At 35.2% G+C, this 18,068-nt stretch overlaps 1 protein-coding gene across 9 annotated transcripts; it reads right to left on the bottom strand.

Annotated features, from left to right (window-relative positions):
* Positions 1–5,270: 5,270 nt before the first annotated feature.
* LOC128854720 (ribonucleoprotein RB97D-like) lies at positions 5,271–17,113 on the bottom strand. Of its 9 annotated transcripts, XR_008453635.1 has the most exons (7): positions 16,932–17,113; positions 16,524–16,768; positions 16,194–16,438; positions 15,511–16,122; positions 14,693–14,935; positions 11,049–11,292; positions 5,271–5,645 (listed from the first exon to the last, which is right to left on the bottom strand). XR_008453635.1 is itself a non-coding variant. In XM_054089029.1 (5 exons), exons 1-5 carry the CDS (start codon positions 16,977–16,979, stop codon positions 5,608–5,610), a joined length of 1,188 nt encoding a protein of 395 aa, XP_053945004.1. In that variant the 5' UTR covers positions 16,980–17,113; the 3' UTR covers positions 5,271–5,607. The 9 variants fall into 9 exon arrangements, 3 of the variants coding, with proteins under 3 accessions (XP_053945004.1, XP_053945002.1, XP_053945005.1); XR_008453636.1 differs by lacking the exon at positions 11,049–11,292; XR_008453638.1 differs by lacking the exons at positions 5,271–5,645; positions 11,049–11,292; positions 14,693–14,935 and adding exons at positions 9,740–10,028; positions 10,711–10,894.
* Between the last annotated feature and the right edge of the window lie 955 nt (positions 17,114–18,068).

Raw genomic sequence — 18,068 nt, 5'->3', positions numbered from 1 at the left:
TCTCTTTATCCAGTTTGGAGAAGGCAGAACTAACAGCACGGTGGTTAAGGCCGATGATATCGATATCATCGACATACGCCAACAATTGTACGCTCTTATAAAATATTGTGCCTGAGCGATTAAGTTCTACGGCTCGTACGATGCCCGCCAACATACGGCGGATGTATTACTTAAACTAAAAATAAGTTTTGGAATCGTAATCTAGTATTCCTTTTTTAATCCATTTCTATATACATAGTGTCGCCATTCGGACCCGACTTATCTTTCCTTCAGTTGTATTTACCAATAGATATTGTCATTCTCTATGTTTTTGAGCCGTATGTTGTGAGGTTTATAAAGTACTAGTCGAAGCGCCCACCTTATGACGTGATCAAACCGTTTTGAGAAAAATGTTCTACCAAAAAAATATTGAATAAGTATGTCACGTAAAAAATAGGACGTTATAGGTATAGCTATGTGTTTTCTAATTTTTCAATGCATACTTTCAGGCTATACATGTGCAATATATGGTAAGGAGCAAGACGACATTCTGGGTTTTAATGTGATAAAATGTGTAAAACCGTGATTTGTCGGTGTCCCCTGTGTTCTATCTGCACCGAAAGTATTCTAAGGGTTATCATCCCTGTAATATGGAATTTTGACAAGTGGCGCAAGCGCGGTAGATAGATTTACATACCTGCACTACGAAAAACAAATCGAATCTTTGGGGAAAATTATTGGAAAACATTTAAATTAATGCTCATCAGAGACAATAGAAAGAAGGTAAGACCTTCGGCTGCATGTGCCCGTGGGGCCAAACCATGAGGTGCGCGAAGTAACTCTCAGTGTGTCGAAAAGCTGTACGCAGGCGACAATTTAATAAAACCACAAACTGGGTGCAGAAAGGAATACACGACCATAAAACAATCTTCGAAAGCTTCTGTGATGATATTATCACCATCCCTATTGCGGCAAAGCTTTACAAATACCGGGCAAATGAGCGAGGCTGTTTTAATCCGATACAAAGCTGACTAATTACTTGTTTGCATAGCTCTCCGTCGGGCGACTCATGAACTCATTTGAGGTTAGTTTAGCCTCTCCACCCTAGCCAGCATGCATACAGATCTATGTACACCCCCTGTACCAGCTAACTGCAGCAAACAAGATAAAGTTCTCGGATTAGTATAGCCAAAGGGAAAAATATAAACTAAAAACACATATGTAAATGCATTTTACCAAACAAAACTTTTGGATTTACTGAGGGAATATGGCGGCCACTGTAACCGAATTGGATTTATACCGAAGATCTTTATGAATAAGAAACATTAAGCTCACTCGCAAGGGTCCTCTTTGATTTTGAAGGGTCCTGGTCAATGAGCGCTTCCTGAAGTTTTCTCGTGTTTTTTGAGTTTTGCAACATATTTTGCATCGCCGCCTGTTGCTTCCAATTCACGGAGAACTCCATTGCAACTCCGCTGTGAAAACTTTTATATTGCGCATGACGAGCATCCGAGCAACTTTTAACTGACTAAACGTGTGACGTAATCAGTGTTGCAGAATTTATGTAACAGAACGTGATGTTATCTCATAAAAAGTAACGCTGCCACAATTATTAGAGCTTGAGCACATTGTGTCTACATCTCGTCGGTAATTTTGAATTATGTATCATTATAATTTCCATCCATATGACAATCGGTTCTGCCTACTTGGATTTTCCCCGATCGAGGGCTAACGCCTTAGCGAAGAAACCTTGTTTGAATCGGTGAACCCTGTATCGTACAACTTACTATGGTTTTATTTGATTATCTCGAGGCATGAATTGCCATGCGATCATAAATGGCAATATTTATGGCTGGCGCTCATCAAAAACATTTCTGTTGTTTTGTGCTGTTACAGTAACGTTTGTTAAATAAATGTACTTGTACTAAATACTACATACATATGTATGTATATAAATATTTACGAGGAAAAAATTAGGAAATTATTTTGAAGTGAAACTATTTATGGAATGATGATTTCTTGATCGACAAATTTTTTCTACGGAGGAGAAACACGTCGCGATGTGGAGCGTGTGTCGTGATTGCTTAACGTATAAGAAAAAAGTGAGAAGAACAATCTTCCGCCATTGCCTTAATTGTATTCAGGTATCATAGCGATGAGTAATTGAATAATATTTAATTATTTTATAAAACATCTAGCAAGGTTAACTCCGCTCGTATGTATTTACGCCCCATCCATTTTGATGCGAAAAATAGCAGAGTACGGCTTTATTTCATTATTTTTTTGTTACTTACCTAAATATACCCTCCCTATAGATTATTGACCGAATGGTTGGTGCGTGACTGCGATTCGGAAGTGATTTATAATATTGACAAGAACGGAACAGACGTACAAAATAATAAGAATAGTATTGCAAATACAACTTTCAAACGAATGCATTCATAAATCTGTGGTACCCGGCTCTGTAGCCACTTTCCTACTACAACTACATAAAATGTCCGCAGTTAGATATTTTTGTTGATAACAAACTCCGACCTAAATGAATTTAATGGGGATTGATTTGACTAGAGCACCTTATGCCTCTTAAAGCGTCTCTGCCATAATCTTACTCACAAACTTGCTTTACTTTGGACTTGACCTATATACATATATATATATAATTGGCGCGTACACCCTTTTTGGGTGTTTGGCCGAGCTCCTCCTCCTATTTGTGGTGTGCGTCTTGATGTTGTTCCACAAATGGAGGGACCTACAGTTTCAAGCCGATTCCGAACGGCAGATATTTTTATGAGGAGCTTTTCCATGGCAGAAATACACTCGGAGGTTTGCCATTGCCTGCCGAGGGGCGACCGCTATTAGAAAAATGATTTTTTTTTTATTTATTAATTTTACTTTCACCGAGATTCGAACCAACGTTTTCTCTGTGAATTCCGAATGGTAAAAATCGTGCTTGGCGACTTCAACGCCAGGGTGGGCAAGGAGGGAATTTTTGGTCCCACAGTCGGAAAATTCAGCCTGCACAACTAAACATCCGGTAACGGACAGAGGCTGATCGACTTCGCCGGGGCCCGAAACATGGTAGGCTGCAGATTCCAGCATAAAAAGATACACCAAGCTACCTGGCTGTCTCCTGATCGAAAAACGCGAAACCAGATCGATCATGTTGTGATAGATGGAAGACACGCTTCTAGTGTATTAGATGTACGTACGATCCGAGGACCCAACATCAACTCGGATCATTACCTTGTTACAGCCAAACTGCGCACCCGCCTCTGTGCAGTAAAAAACGTACGTCTACCTACGCATAGAATGTTCGACATCGAAAAGCTGCAATGACAACAGACAGCCAGAAGATTCGCCACTCGACTCTCACTCCTGCTCTCGGAGAGCACTGCCCAACAAACCGGCATGCGCGAGCAATGGAGCAACATTTCTCGTTCCCTACGTACAACGCCCGAAAATTCTACCAGAAAGTTCGGCGGCTTACAGAAGGTTTTAAGACCGGGGCGTTTTCCTGTAAGAACAAAGACGGCTATCTGGTGACTGACGTACAGAGCAATCTTAAATTATGGAGGGAACACTTCTCGAGCCTGTTAAACAGTGACAGCTGCGCATGTCATAGAGAATGTGAAGATCCCGATACCCCAATCGTTGATGACGGAATTGTCGTTCCGTTACCCGACCATGACGAGGTGAGAATAGCAATATCACGGCTAAAGAACAACAAAGCCGCGGGCGCCGACGGACTGCCGGCTCAGCTATTCAAACATGGCGGCGAGGAGCCGGTAAGGTGCATGCATCAGCTCCTATGCAAAATATGGTCGGATGAAAGCATGCCTGCCGATTGGAATTTAAGTGTGCTCTGCCCAGTTCATAAGAAGGGCGATCCTGCAATTTGTGCCAATTACCGCGGGATTAGTCTTCTAAATATCGCCTATAAGGTTCTAGCGAGCGTACTGTGTGAAAGGCTGAAGCCCACCGTCAACTGATTGGACCTTATCAGTGTGGCTTCAGACCTCGAAAGTCTACCATCGACCAAATATTCACAATACGCCAAATCTTGGAAAAGACCCATGAAAGGAGAATCGACACACACCATCTTTTCGTCGACTTCAAAGCTGCATTCGACAGTACGGAAAGGAGTTACCTGTATGCCGCTATGACTGAATTTGGTATCCTCGCAAAACTAATACGGCTATGTAAGATGACGTTGCTCAACACCAGCAGCGCCGTCAGAATTGGGAAGGACCTCTCCGAGCCGTTTGATACCAAACGAGGTTTCAGACAGGGTAACTCGCTGTCGTGTGACTTCTTTAACCTGATGTTGGAGAGCATCGTACGAGCCGCAGAATTTAATCGCTCAGGCACAATATTTTATAAGAGCGTACAATTGTTGGCGTATGCCGATGATATCTATATCATCGGCCTTAACAACCGCGCTGTTAGTACTGCCTTCTCCAAATTGGATAAAGAGGCAAAGCGAATGGGTTTGGTGGTGAACGAGGACAAAACGAAGTACCTCCTGTCTTCAAACAAACAGTCGGCGCACTCGCGTATCGGCACCCACGTCACTGTAGACAGTTATAATTTCGAGGTTGTAAAAGACTTCGTTTATTTAGGAACCAGCATTAACACCGATAACAATGTCAGCCATGAAATCCAACGTAGAATCTCTCTTGCCAACAAGTGCTACTTTGGACTAAGTAGGCAACTGAGCAGTAAAGTCCTCTCTCGACGAACAAAACTAACACTCTACAAGACTCTCATCATGCCCGTCCTAACGTATGGCGCAGAAGCTTGGACGATGACAACATCCGATGAAGCGACGCTTGGAGTGTTCGAGAGAAAGATTCTGCGTAAGATTATTGGACTGGGTCATGTCGTCCGAATGGATACAAACGCTCCGGCTTTGAAAGTATTCGATGCGGTACCAGCTGGTGGTAGCAGAGGAAGAGGGAGGCCTCCTCTGCGTTGGAAAGATCAGGTGGAGAAGGACTTGGCTTCACTTGGTGTGTCCAATTGGCGCCGGTTAGCCCGAGAAAGAAACGACTGGTGCGCTTTGTTAAGCTCGGTCAAAATCGCGTAAGCGGTTATCGCGCCAATTAAGAAGAAGAAGAATCACGCACTAACCCATTCGGCTACGGCGGCCGCACTTGGATTGACCTGCTTTGGGAAAAGTTTTGAATGCTTAATATTAATAATAATACTGATAGTACATATTTTAAGTAAAGCTTTGCTGTAAAACCTAGTTACAATTTTTACTTCCACAAACACAAGAAAACACGGTATAGTTGTGCTGTAAGCATAATTATATGATTTATTTAATCAAATTTTTCACAACTGTATTTCTATTTTGTAAACCATCTTAGGTCAATTGATTAGATAGATGCCGCTGAAAGCCCAATGAAAATTACTCTCTACTTACCATATTCTCTGTTGGCTGTAACATATCACCGCTTTAACAAACCTCGTCGTAACGTACAACTTCGCAGAATTCATTCGAAAAGCCTTGATGCACCTTGATGGAAAATACACCCTTGCGTTCCAGGCAATCATTTAATAACGCAAATCCTCAATGACCCTTGCAGGCTACGTGCTTTCAGTCGAACAAGATTTTCCTACCGAAAACTACGATTGATGTGTTTCATTACTTGGCGTGTGGGACGCTTAAAGAGAAACATTAAAATAAATATGTTTATTGGTTTAAAAATTACGATGTAATGTAACATTTAAATTTGGAATAACATACAAGCTGCCTTGGTGAGCATAAATATGTATGTATATCCATAAAAATGAGTTGGATGGATTTCTACGTAACTAATATAAGGTGAAACCTCTATATGAAGGATGTCCTTATACCGAAAAACCCTGGTGGATGTTTTTCCCCCTCAAATAAAAGAAATACCGAGCATTCGTAATATGGAAAACATGCACAAAACCGCCAACAAAAAAAATTGTTTTTAAATCAGCGCGATTTTTAAGCAACCAAAATTCATATTTTTTTGTAATTTGCACAAAGTTTAAACCTGGATTTATATGGTTTTTATAAGAGAATGAACTATATTTTCATTTAAAAGAATTTAATTAAATGAGAAACAAATAAATGAAAAGAAGCACTGTACGCAGCAGCAAAGCTCATGCCCCTATATAAGGAATTATGAATGGATTCACAAATCTTTATTAAAAAATAAATAAAAATTTAGTGTTTTTTTTACACTTTTATTTAGCTGTATTTGGTTTTTGATGATATATGTACATATTTACCTATGAATATAACGAAATAATTGACTTGACCCTTGAACTTTGCCATATAGAGGTTTCACCGCAGGGAGATTCCTTAATGATTGAGTTACGTAAACGAAATAATTGACTTGACCCTTGAACTTTGCCATATAGAGGTTTCACCGCAGGGAGATTCCTTAATGATTGAGTTACGTATACCAAAATCGAATTTTCCAATTTCTCTAACATTTTTGCGTTTTAGCTTTTATTAAATTTAATTTAATTAAAAATATTTTACTTAAAAGTTTATCAAATCACAGTCACTTCCTTACAATGCATAACTTTATTGTGAAATCTCCCTGTCCCTGTTTTATTGTTAAATAGTAATGGTATTTTTCCAATAAAACATTTCTAATTAGATCGCCGTAATTTAGATGATCCATTAAGGCGGTTATACATACATATAAAAACACAAATGTAGATAATCACGATTTTTTAATAAAGTCTTGGTTATAGTAATTAATAGTATGTAATATATTTATAAATAAGAATGAAATCGATGTATAGCGTTACGTAGATGTAAATTTATATATGTATAATGTTCAACTACGCAATGATTTTACTATAAAGCATGATTGACTCAAATCAAGAGAATCTTCTTCACAATGAATGTACATATCGTCCCTTTAGTATAACAATAGCCTATGTGCTCATAGGCTATTATTTTTTTATTGAATTTTTGGATTCTCCATCGTCGATTTTATATGTGGTCAAAATTTTCTCAAATTCTAGTTCCACAAAGTGGGTCAAAACGTCAGTCAAAAAATAATAAATATTTACAGACATAACGAAATTTGAGTGAGAGCTACTTTCGGCAAAAAGTTTGAAATTCATTTTCTCAAAACATCAAAAAATTTATAGGCTATTTTAATACTAAGGGGACGATATATTCCAATTTTTATTTAATTCTTTTTACAACCGAGGAGAAGGAAAAACTATACACTACACCTATCTAATCGGCTCTTTTTAATTTATATATTTTTTACCGAGTTTTTAGTTACAGTTATTAGTTTATATGGAATCCGGCTAACTCTCTCGTTCACATGATTCCACTATATCCACGTCAACATTATGGGAAGATCCAGATTTCTATATGACCAAAGACTGGAGTGGAGTTGTCGTTCTTACAGTATAATAAAAAGAATACCAGCAATCTTTTTACTTCACTTTGTTCACATAACGGTTTTATGTAAGAGCATAAAGGACATCCAGATTGATATAAACATATAGATTTATATATACCAAAATGCTCGCAATGACGAAAGGAGTCGATTTAGCTTGTGCAAAAATTAGTACACTTCAATGAAACTCTTTGTTAAATGTGGCGAAATCGGCAAATAACCACGTAGACCACCCATATAAAGTTAATTTTCAAAAGCGAAACAAGGCTTTGGATATTGTATATCTGCACAAAATATTTGAAAACCTGAAAGACGTGATATTTATCCTATTGGAACTTTTGAGCAATTTTTAAACTATCTTAAAATTAACGACATAAAGAATGAACGAAAATATTCATAAACCTTATGAGGGAATTTGTAAGAGACAGGCTTCGGCGTCTAAATTCTGTTTAAAAACGAAAAGGATACCGAACGGATTTATTTTCAGAGTGTTCGAAATGTAATAATTGTGGCATTGTTACTTTTTATGAGATAACATCACGCTCTGTACTATAATGTCTGCAACAATAACAACGTCACGCCAGTAAAATGTTGACAATCTGAGGTTCATCACTGGCTAATCAAGCACAATATAAAACTTTTCACTGCGGAAGCGAAGTTTTTGGTCCTTATTTCCATATTTTGAAACAATGCGTTCGGCGAGAAATAATTTCTGCAATATTGCGGTAGCTAATTAGCCTAGTATCAGCAAAAAGTCATCAAAAAACTAATAGGAACACAATATTGGCTTATTGGTTGCGACGAACACACCTGTTTTTTTAATTACTTAAGGGGTAAGAATATGAAATTTGCATCTCTAAATTAGAAAATTTAGTATTTCAACCAAAGAGATGTGTAAACTTTTTCTTTTGTTCAGTAGTAAAAACACATAGTATAATAATAATAATAATATATGTAAATTTAACTGGAATGCACCAGCCTTAAATTTGTTCTCTCTTTTTCTCATGCGCGTAAGTGTAGGCATTCAAAGGAAGATGTTTGTAAAAAAATCTTACCGTTTTTCTTTAAAATAAATCCTCTTCTCACACCTTAGGTATAACGCACATTCTTGTATAAGTACCCACTTATATAACTTTCCTTAATAAATTATTTTAAAAAGTATACTAAACACGCCCTTTAATGGAAAGGAAATACCGCATCATAATTCAATAATAAAAGGTGTGCTCAGTAAGCAGCTTTCTCGTTCCCTCTTGACAAATCAGTTCCCTTAGCAAAACAGTGAGTTGTTAGTTTCAGAAATCTTTAATAAAAGTGGAAGAAAAGTAAACTTTGTAGAAAACACTTTTCATTTTTAAAAAGGATGTGCTTGCGAGCAATAACTCCCTCAAGAGGTTGTATCGGTTTGTCCACGACTATCAATGACATGGAATACATCCTGACATGCCGTTTAAGTCAGGACATGATAGAGTCCGAGATCGATACATTAATGGAGAATTTAAAAAACTGTATTTCTTTTGATGTGATTTTGAAGGAGCTCATGTTTTGCAAAGCGCTAGCATTTCATAAAGAGTTACAACAGAAATACTAATTAGATAGTCCCGACGCTATCGATAACATTCTAGGCTTCATTATAAGAAAGTTGGGATTGACGGAACTTGTTTGGGTGAATGAACGCCTGTTGCTTTGTGTTGGAACAAAGTATCATGTTCCTATACGCAACCTTGAAATCTTTGACGATGTCTCGTGTTACTAAAAGTATCGTTGATGTTCTCGCTACGCAACAACCAAGGCATCATTAAAAAAAGCAATATGCAATATATGTTCAACTACAAAGGAGAAAATGGCGTAAAACGAAGAAAGGTAAGTTTTAATTAATATGTTTTTATCATTATAAGATAATTTTATTTAATATTTAATTTTTAATATTCTAATAATATTCAAAGTAAATACAATGTTCCAAAACGTCAATGGGATTGCAATGCATAACTTTACAAAGTATCAATATTTTACTGATGCAATGTATAGATACTGTATTTATACAGTATGGATGCGATACTTTTACATTGTATACATACGTTTTGGAAGACGCCCGTGCCTTTTTCAAAACAGGAATGTAGTTAGTAGAGTAAGAATAATCGCGACTTAGATGTCAAAACTCCAAACTTGTGTGGGCACAGCGTAGTAAAGTAAGGTATAAATATGTTCCTAGTTTGTTTTTAGTCAACTAAATTTATGATGAATTCATTTCATCCATGAAATAATTCATTATGACCCTATTTTGCTTAGGTATGTACATAACAGCTTCATATTGGCGAAACTTCGCATTTTAAATTTAAAAAAAATTAATTCACAAAATATTTTCTTGAATTATGTAAAGCAATTTTTTATTTTAATATCAGGCTTGGAATTTTTCGCTAATAGTTTCTACTTGTCCCATATATTTATTTATATACGAAATACATATATTTATATTGTCCATAAAATATGCTACATACATTCAAAATTAATAAAAATTTTTTTTTACACCCTTCCAAGTTTCTTTCCATGTAAGTAAAAAAATACTTTCTTCACCTTAAATGCAACCTCTTGTATGCCTTGAAATGTCAGAAGTGAGCAAACCTTTAATAATTGAATCATGATACAGCACTAAAAAAAAGTAAAATTTATGAAGAAAGAATCCAAACATTTTTTTTTATAAATATACTCGATACTTTAGAATTAAGAATTCGAAAAACGAATTAAATGCTTAAAAACATTGGTCAAATAAAAACTGGAATTTTACCAAACCGGTTTTATAAATGAATGTGATTCATTTTAATAGTATGTAATTTTCCTTAAGAATGCATTGCCACATATAGATGCGTATATTAAAATTACAATAATTACTAAAACAAATCCGATTTTCAGATACTTTTAAATATTTTCATATTTACGACACTTTCATTGCAAAAGATGTTGAGCTTTAGCAAAAATGGTGCATGCATTACAAAGAGTTAATTTGCTGTTTCCACTTTCTCATAATAAATCGTTTTCGATAATTCTTAATTCTTCTAGTTATTCTTAATTTTTGAAAGCGTTCATTCGCGCCAAAAATTATCCATCACCCATAAATTTGGTGACAATTAATTTTGCGCGGGAGAAATTTTAGCCAGCAAAAATTATCTATCATAAGAACATATGATCTGAGAGCATATGGCAGAACTTTTGAGAAAAGAATATCCTTTTGGGTTTTTTTAGTGAAATTTATGGAATCGATTTGTTCACATCGAATCCACAATAAGGCCGAATTTTCTTTCTCTGAAAAGCTTGTTAAAATTTGTGCCATTACCAATCTCGAGCGCAGTTGAACAAAATGGTAAATTTTTACTTTCGGTAATTTCGGAACTAGCAAATCCATCTTTGTCAGGCCGTACAGAAAACAAAAATACTTCAAGGGCATTGTAAGGTTAGGGATAACCTCGTATAATCTCTTCTAGTAAAGCTCTCTTTATTGGTGGGATGAGAAAACGATCCTAAGAAATAAAACAAAAATAGGTTAGGATCGTTCCATTTACATAAATACATACATTTTACCACCGATACGTATGTATATATGTATGCACATAGGCGTATGGGCATAAACTTTACAATAAATATGTACACTTACTTACGCTTTATTTTACTTACTTAGTAGATCAAGTACGTACATACTTAGTCATATATATGTACATAGGTGTATATGCGATATGTTATAATGAATATACATATGTATGTAGTATATAGTAGCAAGATACAAAGCAATATATACACAACATAGATTTGGTAGTACGAGTATGTTATAGCGGCATATCAGTAGCAGTGCGAATAAAAGTATTGTAGAGAATATATTGTTTCAGTAACATACACACGCTAAGTTGTATACCTCAAATACCTGAAAGGACAAAAGTTAACGTAATGTTGCATCGATAATAAAATGTTAAAATATATTATATACACCCCAACACATTTATGGGTGTAATTGAAGATAAAAGAAATTTAAACGTAAACTAAGGCAAAAATCGCTACACATCGATGTAAAATATATTAAACAAAATATAATTTGTATAGACCCTCTGTTACTATACGAGTATTATATGCATATTCTACCTTATTATATTAGCAGTAAGGAACCCAAAGAATGAATGAAAACTTAGTGCGGTCTTTTTTAATGGACAATAATATCAAAAAACATAAACAAACGAATTAAATGGGTAAGAGTTGTATTTCACTTGACGTTATTCCATATACGTTACAGTGTCATATGTTTCGTTTAAGATCGTTTTCAAATTCAATGACACTGTTAAATACGTTTTCCTTGAACCTAAATTAGTATCAGTAGGATTTCTCAAAAAATATATGCATATTGTGAGAGGAAGTGCAGATTATACAAATTTTCACAAACCGAAATAATACAGGGTAACGATTATTAATCGAGGAATTGCTTTAATGTTAAAAACATAGGAACTATATATAACGATATCTGATAGAACACATTAAACTTTATTAGATTTCCAGAGCCTGCGCACTCGTGTCTCTTCGAAGAAACCGGAACAACACGGATTTATGCATATCTACAAAACAAAAAAAGCCCCGACTCACAGCAACTGGTTAATCTTAAAACCTACGACTATTTTCGTATATAGACAGGGAGCGGTCAAAATAATCTTCATATAGTCACACTGACATCTGAATGGGATATGCTTCTTTTCTTTCATTTTATAAAGGTAGCGGAACAAACAATATTTTAACATCTCCACGGAATCGAGTAAAAACTCTCTTGTTGTATTGGTAACCCCCAGGAAACGAGCGCAATTCCTAAATTTGCAACTCCAGCAGAACAAAATTTATATTTAAACACCGGAATTTTAACAAACTAATTTGATGAAATGGCAAATTAAAGTTCGTACTTTCAAAATATTACATCTTAATAACTGTACATAACTCAATGCCTCATGCTTCTTTTTTTAATAATTCATTGTAACATACATTGTTATACAAGTTCATAAGTAGAAATAAGAGGGCTGCAATACCAATATGTTATACGAATTTATATATCAATAATATCGTATACATAGTTGTTAGATATCCATACCTGTACTTAAAGAGAAAATAAGGAGTTAAGTAAAAAATGCAATAAAACTTATATACCATAGAAATGTATTGCATAGTATACTTTATTTGTAATTCAGCTTTTAATCGCAAGTATTATAAATGTATTTATACATATTACTACTAAATACAATATATATTGTAACACACTTATTTAATTATCATTATAGTAAAAAATGTTTGTTTTTATTTTTTGTTTGAAATTTTTTGTTTTTGTTTAATTTTGCAACGTTTAGAAACATTTAATAATTTTCAATATTTTAAGTTCTAATTCAAAAGAAAAAAACACACACTCAGCTGTTCTATGAGTTAAGTGCCACAAAATAGAAGGAAATTGGTGTTGTTTTAAGCAAAAAGTTTAATGTCATGGATGTTAAGCAAACAGTTCACTTCTCTTGTTTTATATATAAAGAAAAAACAAAAGCAAAATTAAATAAAACAAAATCCTTCAATTTTCAATTGCAAAGATAAATATAACAAATAGCAATAACCATTGCCGTTCTTTTTAGAGTTTCATGCTAGCTCTGAAGCGCTTTTGCAGCTGTGCCGATAATTTATATATGTTAAGCTTCTTATCATATTGATCAATGTCTGTATATGTGATTGAATGCTGGTGAGTTTCTTATTGCAGCAGGCATTTTTGATCCGTGTTTCGCTGGGAATCTAATTTGGTTTTTTCTTTGCACTGCGCTATTTCACATTTTTGTTTTGTTATTTGTTATGTCAAAATGTAAGCACGCTGGTAATGTGTATGGGCAAAACTTTATCCGATATTAAGAATCATCATCTAATTAAGTGATCTACTATATTATTGCTGTACGCTACATATTAATGTGTATATACCAGCATATGGATTATTTAAATTATAGTTTAAAAATACATAGATTCATACATATATTGAAACTATAAATATCGATATTCATCCTTAATGAAGTGCGTTTTTACGTTTTGTTCTTTGTATTGCTCTATGTAATGTACGTAGTGCATTTTATGTAAATCTTTCTTTCATGGGGTTGGATTTGGGTTGGTTTGAATTTTTTTACTTGTTTCTCTTAAAATAATTCTGGTTATTTATGTAGTAGTACTTTAATTTTATGTATAAGCATACATCTTAAATGCCTATATGGGAAATAAAGAAAGATATATTGTATAATTTATAGTAGTAGTAAATATTAATATTCATATGCATAAATAGATGTTTTAATTTTTGAAGGTCAAGGATTACAAGACATATAAAACAAATATGGAAATAATAATAAGCCAAATTACCAACAGGAACATAGTATATAATAATAACAAACAATAATTATTATGTTCAATAAACACGTTCACACAATTGTCTGCCTCAAAAGATGTATTCTATATTTAAACAACTCTATAAAACAAAAAATTAGTAGTAAACAATATTTTAGTTTCAATCCTGCCTCATTAAACTATTTTCGGACTGCAATATATATAACTCTGCTTTTAATCGAATATTTAAGTCTTATTATTGAAATGAGTTATTCAAAATATTTTTCGGAAACCTCCTGCAAACCTTTGCGCTCATCAATTTATTTAAAATATAGTACCGAAAGCATTGAGTTCAAGCAATAGCAAATACCTATTTCAGCTAAATCGTTCCCACGAAGGATGGGGAATGTTTATGCTGATACAACCACAAAACCACAACTAAATCAGGGCAAGTGGTTCCGAGTCATTCAATTAATGTTGTATTTGAACAGCAAGTTTGAGTTCATTTATTTCTGCGACTTAATTTAAAATTCGGAAGTGCACAAGTTCGAGTCTCCGTGCTTGAAACACCAAATGATAGAAAACGTTTTTTATAATTGCGGTTGCCCCTCGACAGGCAATGGCAAACCTCCGTGTATATATCTGCCATGAAAAAGCTTCTCATAAAAAACCATTTGCCGTTCGAAGACGGCTTAAAACTGTAGGTCCCTCCATTTGTGGAACAACATCAAGACGACCACCACAAATAGGAGTAGGAGATTAGCGAAACACCTAACAGAAGTGTACGCGCCAATTATTAATTTATTTAATTTAGAATTAGTTGTTTGTCATTTTTATAAGTTCACATGTAATACAGACATATATACACCTTAACGCACTTTAAAATCAACTAGCTTCCTACTAATGTGAGATAAGCAAATCGAATGTGAAAATACTACATAGCAACGTACCTGTGGCAACACGCATTCATATATAATTTTGAAGTATTTCCCCCTTCCGTTTTTTTAAGTCAATTTTCTTACTGAATAGCTTTATATTGTACATAATGGTTGGTTTAATCCGCTTTATTTCTATAGTCTAGTATAAGTGCTTTGTCTGTGTTTTATAAGCAGAGTTTACAGATGAACACATGCCCGCCGATTTCGACGTATTCAGGTAACCGGCAGAAGCGGCTGACCCTGTGAAGAACGTTTCTTTTTTTCAATATTTATAGAATTTATGACCGAGAAAATTTTGTCATAGATACACACAACTGATGGCACAAAAAATGCTAGTATTAGCATTCAACTGTTAATTAGTTTTAAAGGGAACTACTACTCCCTTGCAATTTTATACAGAAAATATGAATGAATTGAAATAGTGATAATTAAGTATATGCATATCCAAAACAAATAAGGAACTATGTTTTCTGGAATATTAATACTGCAATTAAAATACAAATATACAATATATGCTAAAACGGAAATACTGTCCATGTGTTATTCGTATAAGTATCAATTATGTGCAACATCCACATTGGAATACCACGAGGGATAAGTCGAATTGTTTATATTTCTCTTTGTGGGCAGTCAGAATTTTTATCAAAATATTGTTTACATTCAAACAGCTAGCTTATATTTCATACAAAAATATTACTTTTCTAGAGCCCGAAAATTAATATACTGAACTAAACTTCTTTAAAATGAGAATAAGGAAAGTAGGAAAAGGGCAGATGATCGTTTGAATTGGTTTGAAACATATATAAAAGTCTACAGCATTTATTGCTTACCATAACTAGGCGCTGACGACACACTATATGGGTTCATTCTGTTTCCTTGTAAGCTGCCTGCTTTTTGTGGGCCACCGTTGTATGATTGTTGGTAATCACCAAAATTTTGAGGAGCGGCTGGAGTTGGAGCAGCAGCAGCACCATTCCAACTATTTACGGCAGGTGCAGCTGCAGGTGCGGCAGCTGGTGGTGGGACAGGTGCAGCAGCGGGTGGGGCTGCTGCGTAACCATTTTGCGGCCAAGCTGCAGGTGCTGGATAAGCGGCAGGCGCACCCCAGCCAGGAGCACCACCGTTTTGAGGCGGAGCTGTATAAGCGCCATAGCCCGCGACAGGTGCAGCTGGAGGTGGTTGTTGGTATGCAGCTGGTGGCGCAGCTTGGGGATATCCTCCCCATCCATTGTATGCCGGTGGACCCATTTGTGGTGGATATCCATAAGCTGGCTGTTGGGCATAGGGCGTGGCAGGTTGTTGGTAGCCATTTGCTGGCGGTGCTCCGCCTGGGGGAACGCCTGCCTGTTGTGCCTGCGTGGCGCGTTTCTTAGCCAACTCTTGTTTGTAAACTGATTTTTTCACATCTACCAGAACATATTTAATTGTGTGATTTTTGTGCACTAAAAACAAAAATGCCACAAATGTATTAATACTTAAACAAAATATATGCAACTGTAGAACAAAAACTTACACACTGCTTTGTCCACTGCATCATAGTCATCAAACTCTACAAATGCAAAGCCCCGTTTGCGACCAGTTGTTTTATCCGTTAGAATTTTAACTCCAACTACATTACCGAATTGTGAAAAGTGTTCGGTTAAAGTCTGTTCATCGTGATTTTCTTTTAAGCCGCCAACAAAGATTTTTTTTACTGTAGTACTAGCTTCTGGCTTTCCAAGTTCAGGCTTGGGCAAAGCACGCTTTGAATCTACCTGCCTGTGAATTTTTAGTAGAAAAGAAGGAAAAATTTAATGACTCATGTTATAAATATGCGTAAAATATCTATATGCAAAGAACTCACTTTCCGTCAATTACATGTGGTCGTGCGGCTTGTGCGCGATCAACCATATACGTGTCAGAGTATGTAATAAATCCAAATCCCCGGGAACGCTTTGTTGCTGGATCACGCATTACTATCGCGTCAACTACATCGCCCCATTGCTTATAGAAAGCGCGAAGTGACTCTTCGGTTGTTACTGCCGACAGGCCGCCAATGAACATTTTGCGAAGGTGATCAATTTCCACTTCTCCTCCATTCTGATGTTCCTAAATTGCCCAGAATTAAGATATTACCGATTAATAATTAGGCACCAAATTAAAGTTCGTTTATGCCATTTTCATTTTATTTCTTTAAAACAAATAAAAGTTCCTCTTCCTAAAATCGATATTGCAAAACATGGATGAAATTTATTACTTTAATATTATTTACCTCTAGCTTAATACCCGCTGGATAAATATTTTCTGGTGCTTTGATCATTTTGGTGCAAAAGTTAATGTCTTTAATTAAATTAACCAGGTATTTTTCCTCTTGATAAATAAAAACGCTTACCGCTAATTTCACAAAAACGAACTATTAAAAGGCGAGCACTGGTTTAGAATGAAATAAAATGGTGGGTCGTGAGCGTTCATCAAATGTGTATGTATTCAAAATATTTCTTGGTGCTACCAAACGCTTTGAATTCATTCTTAAATTTGAAGACTTTTGCTAATATGTAGATTACATTTTGGATAGTTTTTTTTTTATTAGTATTCAAATAATAATGGATTGACTCCAAGAAAGTCGATTGTACGTTACATCTTTCAGCTATTTTGTTTTATTAAAATGGTGGTCGGAAAGTGTCAAGATATTTAATAACTCACGACTAATGCTTATGAAATGACAAAATATCTACTGTTAGTGCAAGGCTTTCTAAAGATGTTATCCCATCGGACAGTAGGAATAATTTTTGGAAACAGCGCTAAAAAAAATTGTTTGCGGTATCTTATATTGCCTTCTCGTAAATTTAAATTATTAGGATAAAACAATCAATATAGGTGGCCCAAACGCATATAAATACGAGCTGTGGGCGTGCACACGGCAGACTGACCCAAATCTACACTTTCCATAGATAATGTTAAAAAACTCTGACGTGAATATCAGGTGGAGAACGCGAAATTCACTGGCAAAACATATCTAACTTACTCAATTTCCCGCCATCACTGTCTAAACATTATCTGTCTTCTCATAGTTTGGCAAAACAATATTCATTTTACCGCGTCGTTTACATGCGCTCAAACAGGGGTCCGATTTGCTTTTTGCCATTTTGAAAATTCCCAAGGTGCCCGCAAGAGGAAACAGGACAAAATAAAATAGAAATTTGTCAAATATGGCAACATATTTGGTAGCAGGTACATAATATACACCTGAGGTTCTCATTCCCATATGACCTCCTTCGATTTGTGTAGAAAAATTTAGAAACTTTAAAAATGTCGGTAAATCAATCTATTCGTTGATGTTATGCGCTAAAAGTGTTAAATAGTATAATGAAATTAGAAGAAACACCTCGTTTTGAAATTTGTCTTTAGT

The sequence above is a fragment of the Anastrepha ludens genome, chromosome 2 (genome assembly GCF_028408465.1).
Source record: "Anastrepha ludens isolate Willacy chromosome 2, idAnaLude1.1, whole genome shotgun sequence".
In the NCBI taxonomy this organism is placed as follows: Eukaryota; Metazoa; Arthropoda; class Insecta; order Diptera; family Tephritidae; genus Anastrepha; species Anastrepha ludens.
The sequence above is the reverse complement of the archived record's forward strand: the minus strand, read 5'-3'. Positions and strand labels throughout refer to the sequence as shown.

Excerpts from the sequence above, each read along its gene's own strand:
- LOC128854720 (XM_054089027.1), bottom strand. The coding sequence starts at position 16,979 with ATGATCAAAGCACCAGAAAATATTTATCCAGCGGGTATTAAGCTAGAG. Across the intron at positions 16,123-16,193 it reads TGCAGTGGACAAAGCAGTGT|TGCACAAAAATCACACAATT; the intron begins GTAAGTTTTTGT and ends TTTTGTTTTTAG. Across the intron at positions 10,895-15,510 it reads GTCGTCAGCGCCTAGTTATG|GATCGTTTTCTCATCCCACC; the intron begins GTAAGCAATAAA and ends TTTATTTCTTAG.